Source organism: Arachis stenosperma, chromosome 4 (genome assembly GCF_014773155.1).
Source record: "Arachis stenosperma cultivar V10309 chromosome 4, arast.V10309.gnm1.PFL2, whole genome shotgun sequence".
NCBI classification, from domain to species: Eukaryota; Viridiplantae; Streptophyta; class Magnoliopsida; order Fabales; family Fabaceae; genus Arachis; species Arachis stenosperma.
Genome location: NC_080380.1, coordinates 113,802,158 through 113,811,437, shown reverse-complemented (window position 1 = coordinate 113,811,437; position 9,280 = coordinate 113,802,158). Strand labels below are relative to the sequence as shown.

The 9,280-nt window shown below is 34.2% G+C and overlaps 1 protein-coding gene across 1 annotated transcript; it reads right to left on the bottom strand.

Annotated features, from left to right (window-relative positions):
* Window positions 1–603: 603 nt before the first annotated feature.
* On the bottom strand, window positions 604–1,281 carry LOC130975337 (uncharacterized mitochondrial protein AtMg00810-like). Its single transcript, XM_057900146.1, has one exon. The coding sequence runs from the start codon at window positions 1,279–1,281 to the stop codon at window positions 604–606; it is 678 nt and encodes a 225-aa protein (XP_057756129.1).
* Between the last annotated feature and the right edge of the window lie 7,999 nt (window positions 1,282–9,280).

Here is a 9,280-nt window from a genome sequence, read left to right as displayed (position 1 = left end):
GGCTCAGCCCCTTAACCTATTCACTCTTTTACATACATTATATGAAATATTATTTTTATAAATAATTTTACATTGTTAGCAAGTATTCTACTTAATATATAATAACAACATAAACCATTAATTTTGGTTAGAACGATTCTAATTCTAATTCTAATTTTAATTGTTAGAAACAAGAGACCAAATTAAAGAAAGTGTTTTGTTTATTATTCAGTCTAAAAAAATATAATATACAAAAGGTATATATAGTTGTTAGAAGAATCAAAATAATAAAGGTATAGAATCTTACAATTAATATACTGATACGCTATAAGAATAAAAATGATACTAACTGATCTGATTTGATTCTAATTATTCTCTTAACATCTCCCCTCAAACCCAAGTGGAAGTTAAGGATACCAACTTGAGTTTGGATAATAGAATCCGGAAACGAGTCTGATGATGAGCCTTTGTGAAGATATCAGCAGTCTAATTCAGTGTTCCAACAGCGATGAGACGAACAGCATCAATAAGGATACGTTGCAGAACAAAGTGACAATCAATCTCAATGTGTTTGGTGCATTCATAAAAAACATCATTATGGCAATCTGAATAGTACTGCAGTTGTCACAAAAAATCAATTGGGGATGACTGAGAAGCACCCAAGTCTGCGAGAAACCAACAAATCGAGACAACTTCAGCAGTGGTGTCAGCAAGGGCACGGTATTCAACATCGGTGCTTGACCGAGCAGTGAATGTTTGCTTCTTAGCTCGCCAGAAAATGAGAGAGTCGCCAAGAAACAAACAATAACCAGTAGTGGAACGACGATCAGTAGGATCACCAGCCCAATCAGCATCTGAGTACGCTTGAAGGGATAAAGAGGAACAGGCAGAAAAATAAAGGCCATGGAATAGGGTGCCTTTGATGTAACAAAGAACGTGAAGAACTGCCGCATAGTGAGTAGTACGAGGAGTTAACAAGAACTGGCTAAGAACATGAACCGGATAGCCGATGTCTGGTCGGGTGACAGTTAAGTAGACGAGTCCGCCAACTAGCTGTCGATAAAGAGTATGATTATCCAGAACAATGCCATCCATAGGAGTAAATCGAACATTAGGCTCAAGAGAAGTAGATTCAGTGTGACTATCTGTAATTCTAGCTTGAGCAAGGAGATCTAAAGCATATTTAGCCTGAGAGAGATAGATGCCATCAACGGTAGAGATGACTTCTAAACCAAGAAAGTAGCTGAGAGAACCAAGATCTTTCATCTCAAAAGTATGTTGAAGGGATACCATCAAAATCATCGCTAGTAATGATCATTGTCATCAACATACAAAAGTAGAAGAACAACTCCACGTTCGCTTTTACGAATGAAGAGAGCATTCTCATGAGGGCTGCAAGTGAAACCAAGATTGCATATGGTAGTGCTAAACTTGTCAAACCACTCACGAGGAGCTTGCTTAAGTCCATAGAGTGCCTTGCAAAGGAGACAAACTTTGCTAGAAGGACAAGGATAACCCGGAGGGGGTTTCATATAGACCGTCTTTTTCAAATCTCCATTAAGAAATGTATTCTTCACGTACATCTGATTGAGAGACTATTTTTTGACAGCAGCAATAGCAATAGAGCTCGAATAGAGGTGAGCCGAGCAACAGGAGCAAAAGTCTCTTCGTAGTCAATACCATATTCTTGTGTACAACCCTGAGCAACCAATCATGCCTTATAACGGTCAATAGAACCATCAGAGCGAGTCTTGATCTTGTATATCCATCCGCTTCCCAAAACATCCTGATTAGAAGGAGGATCTACCAAATCCCAAGTGTGTGCTTTTTCAAGTGCCTGTATTTCTTCCTGCATTATTTGTTGCCAATGTGGATTTGTGGAGGCTTCTCTGAATGACTTAGGTTCATGTTGATGAAGGATAGTAGAAAAATAATGATAATCAAGAAGATGAGGAGGTGGATTTCTTACCCTAGAAGAACGAGTGGGAGGAGGAGGTATGACGGTAGGAGCAGGATCATCGTCTGGTCTGGAATTATCGAAAGATGGAGAAGGCAGAAGAATAGGAGGCTGTGGAGGGTCACTCGAGATAGAACTTGTAAAATTATCACTAGAAAAAAGATCAACATTGGGGTTAGTAAACAAAGGTGACTGAGTAGGCAGAATGGACTCAAAGGATGAGAACCAAGAAAACATGTGATGCTCCCAGAAGACAACATGACGAGATATACGAATACAGTTAGAGAGAGGATTCCAACAACGATAACCCTTGTGTTCAGTGCCATAATCAAGGAAACAACACATACGAGCCCAAGGTTCAAGTTTACTATGTTTATGAGGTTGAAGAAGAACAAAACATACATAACCGAAAACTCGAAGAGAACTATAATCTGGGGAGGTATGATAAAGATGCTCAAAGATAGTAACATTACCAAGAACAGAAGAAGGGAGTCTACTGATAACATGAACAGCAGTAAGAACGGCTTTACCCCAAGTACGCTCAGGACACGAAGAAGCAAGAAGCATTGCACGGACGGTGTTCGCGTTCAGCTCTGCCATTTTGTTGAGATGTACCAGGACAAGAAAACTCAAGACAAAGTATCCTGTTCTGCAAGAAATGTTAAGAGTTTGAAATCACGGTATTCCATAGCATTATCACGTCAAAAAACCTTAATGACCTTGGAAAACTGAGTTTTAATCATAGTTGCAAAGTTAATATAGATTAACTCATGGCGATTAGTCATCAAATAAACCCAAGTAAAACGGGAATAATCATCAATGAAAACGACAAAGTATTGAGCTCCGCCCATAGAGGCAGTGGGAGTGGGGGCCCCAAACATCAGAGTGAATGAGATCAAAAGGAGAGTAAGCAAGAGATGAATTATTGTGAAAAGATAAAGCAGTTATTTGGCAGTTTAGCAAGAAATGTAATCAAAAGATTCATTTGGAACCTGACCTAAAACACCTTGAGATACAAGAGGACGCAGTTTTCCTAAAGAAGTGTGGGAAAGACGTTGATGCCATAAGTGAAGGGTAGAAGGAGAAGAAGCAGCACAGAGATTTAGTACAGGAGGACTATGAAGATTCTCGAGTTCAAATAACCTTCCTACCTTACGTCCAGTCCCGATGATTTGTCCCGTCCGAGGATCCTGTACACGATAACCAGAAACGAAAAAAGTGACATCAAAACCCAGATCAACAAGTTGACCAACAGAAATAAGATTAAAGTTTAATTTGGGAATATAATAAGTATTAGGAAGATTAAAAGTTGAGTGGGATATAGAACCCTTGTGTGTTGCGTGCAAGAGGGAGCCATTTGCAGTATTGACAAAAGGTCCATTTGTAATGGTAGACAGGGACGCGAAAATATTACGCAACGGAGACATGTGATTAAAGCAACCCGAGTCAAAATATCATTTAGAATTACCTGGAGGGGTCGAAAAAGCAGCAGGGGTATTACCAGAAATGGAGAAAAGACGCTGAAGAAGAGACGCAATATCAGATAGAGAGTCAGGAGACGAGTTGAGTGGATTAGGACGTGGTGGGCGAGTAGGACAGGCAGTAATTAAATGTCCCAAGAGCTTGCAGTAACGGCAGAACAGCTGTGAACAATGGTAGCTAATATGACCTTTCTGGTGGCATGTGCGACATTCAACAGAAGGACAGTCGGAAAAGACATGCCTAGAACAGTTACAGTTCTGATAGAATTTACTCTTTCTGTCTGTGGCAGCAAAAATATCTGGCTTGTCCATGATAGTAGTCACAAAGATCAAAGAGAGGAGAGAAAACAGCAATTTCAGAGCAGAAAATGAGAAATCAGAGTGCAGAATCGGAAAGAGCTCACCCAAAAACCTTAGGGAGGGTCCCACTATCTGTCACATCAGAGACACGTCAATGCCACGTCGGCGCCACATCAGCAAAGCGGGGACATGTGGCAGCGTCTGGTGGGGTGATTTAATAACCCACAAACTAACTGGCAAGTGCACCAGGTCGTACCAAGTAATACCTTACGTGAGTAAGGATCGATCTCACGAGGATTGATGGATTAAGCAACAATAGTGTTTGATAGGCTTAGTTAGACAAGCAGAAAATAGTGTTTAGATGTTCAAAAAGCATTAAAGAGTAAAGAAGAGTTTGAAGAGACAGGTGAATAAGTGAATAAATTGGGAATAAAATATGGAGAAGATAGTTAAGGTTTCAGAGTTATCTATTTTTTCGGATTTACTTTTCTTACTAACTATTTTAATTATGTAGGATTTAATTTATGGCAAACTATATGTGACTAGACCATAATTCCTTAGACCTTTCTAGTCTCCTCTAAAATTCATTAACTACCAATTCCTTGGTCAATTAATTCCAATTAGAAGCTACATGATCAAATTCCAGTTTATATGCCACAAAAACTCTAATTATCCAAAAATAGAAGGATTATATGTCACGTATCCCGTTAAATCCAGATAATTAAAATTTAGGAGAATATGTTTTCAAGCTGTTGTTCAAGTAAAGAGCTTTTCCAAATTTCAAAGGAACTCAAATAGAAAGAGGGTCATACTTCCGTTCCACCCAAATTCATAAAATAAAGAGCGAAAACAATTCTTAAATTATAAATCCATACATAAATTAAAATAGAGAAAGCAATAAAAATCAATCCATACAAATAGACAGAGCTCCTAACCTTAACAGTGGAGGTTTAGTTACTCATGGAATGTGGAATGTAAATTTGTATAGAATTTCCTAATGGAATCCCCCTTAATGGAATGTCCATAGAAGAGAAGTCTCTCCTTTTTATAACTAATCCTAATTAATTTAAAATCTAATATCTAAAATTAAGATAATATCTTTTCCTCTTTTCAAATTCAAATTTCAATTTAAATCAGAATTAATTAACTACTCCGCGTCTTGTAACGTGGGGACCACTTGGCTTCACTGGATCTGCGCCTAACTTGGATGCTAAAATGGGGCCCAGAAATCACTCCCCAGCGTTTTCTGCGTTTTCTACACGTGGCGCATGTCACACGTACGCGTCAGTCACGCGTATGCGTCAATGGTCTTTTTTGCAAGTCACGCAGACGCGTCGCTGTGCAATTCTTCAAATCACGCGTACGCGTCAGTCACGTGCACGCGTCGCCATGGAAAGCTCCAAATCACGCGCTCGCGTCAGGTACGCATGCGCGTCGCTCCTTGCTACCATCTCCTTTGATTCTTATACTGCAGAAATTTTATCAAATCCAGCCGAATGCTACCTAAAATAAACAAAATTACACAAGATTCAAAGTAGCACCTATAGTGGCTAAAATATAATTAATTCTTTATTAAACTTAGCAATTTAGATGTAAATTCACTAGGAAAAGATAGGAAAAATGCTCACGCATCAGCGTCTAAATAGATAGAGGAAGCACGCTGGCGCTGAGCTGGATGCGGGCGGAGATGCAGATCAGAGTCGCGAGTCAGGCGGGTAGAACGCAGGTTGGAGATGCTGGAGCCTAATGGCGTGATACGTGGAGGCCTCTGGAGCGTGCGATCTGCGCGAAGATCCAATGGCTGCTGAAGGTTCTGGGCCGAGAAGAATGGGTGCGGCCAGCGATGTTCCAACAGCGTGTGGGGGTGCGTGCGGACGTTTCAGGAAATTTGGCTGGGCTCTTTGTAATCGTGAGGATGAGATGAAGACAATGATATGGTCTGTGACAAATGAAGAGGTTGGGAAGGCGAGCAAAGTAAGGACGAAAGAGGCTGCCTGAAGGAGGAAAAGAAATCAAAACTTGTGAACGAAAAAGTGACTAAGGCGGTGACCGGTCTTCTGGCGGCACATGAGGGAGCGGCCGGCGGCAGTAGACGGCGAGTGTGACGACGTTAGAAAGCTTGCAACGAGGAGAAGGCGTGGGTGGCAGCGTTGATGAACCAAAGCGTCGGGAGGAAGTCGAAAACTGGGGGCAAAGTACTGCCGGTGAAACAAGATAAAGGAGCTAAAAACCAAGTGTTTCTAAAAAAAACAACTTAAACTCTTGATATCATGTTAAAAACAAGAGACCAAACTAAAGAAAGTGTTTTGTATATTATTCAGTCTAAGAAAAAATACAATATATATAAGGAGTATATATAGATGCTAGAAGAATCAAAGTAATAAAAGTATAGAATCTTACAATTAATATGTAGATACGTTATATAAATACAAATAATCCTAATTGATCTGATTTGATTCTAATTATTCTCTTAACACTAATTAAATTTCATCTATATATTAATTTTTCTACTTGAGTACATATATCAAATTAAAATACATGTATTTTATAGACATATCAGTTCACTCTTTTAGATACATTAACTTACATTGTTATAATAATATCATTAATTACATCATCATCATCATTAGCTCTTGTATTCTTATCAGAGTTTGATCATGTTCAGTAGCTCTACTATTTTGTATTCTTAAAATATATGACTTATATATAAATTAAATTTTTTTTAAAAAAAGGTTGATTACAAAAAATATAAAAATTTAAAATTTTTAATTACATTAAATATATGAAATATTATTTTTATAAAAAGTTTCTATAAAAAGGTCTAGATTTTTATTTTATTAATTTAAAAAAGAAAATTCAGCACGACAAAAAAAATCATAAAATCCTATGCAAAAAAGTCACATAAACCAATAAAAAAGTTTTATATAAAAGATTATATAAAATAAATGATTGTTCATATATTTTTATTTAACAACTTACCTTTTTTTAAATAAACGATTTCGATCCCACCTAAACTTGTTTTGTTTGCACTACTGAAATTTTGAGAAGGCCAGAAAATATCATCAATATCAATATCACCTTATAACTTTTCTATCACTTGCCACTTGCTTTTTCTTCAATTCACTTTTTCTGTTTTGTTCCACTAGCTAACAACACACTTACATGTATGTGATTATGTGAGTGAGATTATAAAATAATTAATGCATTTATGGGCTGGTCCTTTAACCTGTTCACTCTTTTAGATATATTAATTTGCGATTTTATAATAATGTCATCAATTATATCATCATCATCTTCTCTATTGTTATTAGAGTTTGACCATTTTTAATGGCTTTATATATCCTTAAAATATATGATTTATATGCTATGATGCACAGATATTAATACAGATACGAAACATGTCAACATACAAATTTTAAAATTTCATATGACACGGAGACACATATACATATAAAATATAAAATATTTTTTAAATAAATTGTAATGATATTTTTATATTTTATTAATATTAAAATATAAATTAAATTTTTTAATTATTTTTAATATCTTATTTTAATTATATCAAATATTTTAGTTTTAATTAAATTCTATCTATATATTAATTTATCTACTTGAGTACATATATCAAATTAAAATACATGTATTTTATAGATATATCTGATCACTTTTTAAGATATATTAACTTACATTATTATAATAATGTCATTAATTACATCCTTGTCATTATTAGCTCTTGTGTTTTTATCAGAATTTGATCATGTTAAATGACTTTACTATTTCTGTATTCTTAAAATATGTGACTTATATATAAGTTAAAAATTAAAAAAAAGGTTGTTTACTAAAATTATGAGATTTTAAAATTTTTAACTACATTAAATATATGAAATATTATTTTTATAATTAATTTATATAAAATTTCTCTAAAAGGTCTAGATTTTTATTTTATTAATTTAAAAAAGAAAATTCAGCACGACAAAAAACAATCATAAAATTCTATATAAAAAATTACATAAACCAACAAAAAAATTTTATATAAAAGATTATATAAAATAAATGATTATTTATATATTTTTATTTAATAACTTACATTTTTTTTAATAAACGATTTCAATTTCACCTAAACTTGTTTTGTTTACACTAGTAAAATTTTAAGAAGGTCAAAAATTATCATCAATATCAGTATCACCTTATAACTTTGCCATCACTTGCCACTTGCTTTCTCTTTAATTCACTTCCCATGTTTTGTTCCACTAGCTAACAATACACTTACATATATGTGATGTGAGTGAGATCATAAAATAATTAATGCATTCATGCCCCCCAACCCCTTAACTTGTGTACTCTTTTAGATACATTAACTTGCGATATTATAATAATATCATCAATTACATTATCATCATCATTTTTTCGATTTTTATTAGAATTTGATTATGCTTAATGAAATTTCTGTATCTTTGAAATATGTGACTTATATATAAGTTAAGAATTTTTTTTTAAAAAAAAAGAAAATATTACTTACTAAAAATATAAAATTTTAAAATTTTTAATTACATTAAATATATGAAATATTATTTTTATAATTAATTTTACATTGTTAGCAACTATTCTACTTAATATATAATAACAACATAAACCATTAATTTTGGTTAGAACGATTCTAATCAGGGGCGAAGCTACATACATACAAAGGGGGGCAATCGCCCCCCCTAATTTTAATTTTTTACATGTAAATTATATGTAAATTTCAGTTTAGCCCTCCTTAAAATTTTATTTTAGTCTTTTTTTAGTGTGTAAATATTTTTGGCCCCCCTCTAATATTTCTTCTAGCTCCGCCCCTGATTCTAATTCTAATTACCTTTCATCTTTATATCAATTTATCTATTTGAGCACATATATCAAATTAACGTACATATATTTCATAAACATACATGTTCACTCTTTTAGATATATTAACCTACATTGTTATAATAATATCATCAATTACATTATTATTATCATCATCTTCTTCTGTATTTTTATTAGAGTTTGACCATATTTAATGGCTCTACTATTGCTGTATTCTTAAGATATGTGACTTATATATAAGTTAAGAATTTTAAAAAAGAAAGGTTGTTTACTAAAAATATGAGATTTTAAAATTTTTAATTACATTATGTAACATCTTAGGCAAAATCTTATCTTTGAGGGCATTGAATAGGATGTCACTCTTTAGGAAAGCAAGCTATCCCTTAATCATCATGCAAAAAAGAAGATGAATATGCATGATAATTTGAGTAAAATAAATAAACAATTAAAAGAAGGAATTGGACACACATAAGCAAATTCGAGTAAATAAAGAAAACAAGGTTTTCATGAGTACGGTTTCTAACAATAAAGATTGCTTAACAAAAATATCTATGACAAAACGTGGCGCGTCCTAACTAAGTTTATCGAAAATTCCCATCCTTGTGTCATATTCCATCCTTCGTTGGGACCTTTTAGTCATCTATAAATTGGGGCACTATCAATCTTCTTCCAACACTTCTTGGCAGGATGAAAATCCGATTTTGTTGTGTGGGGTGAA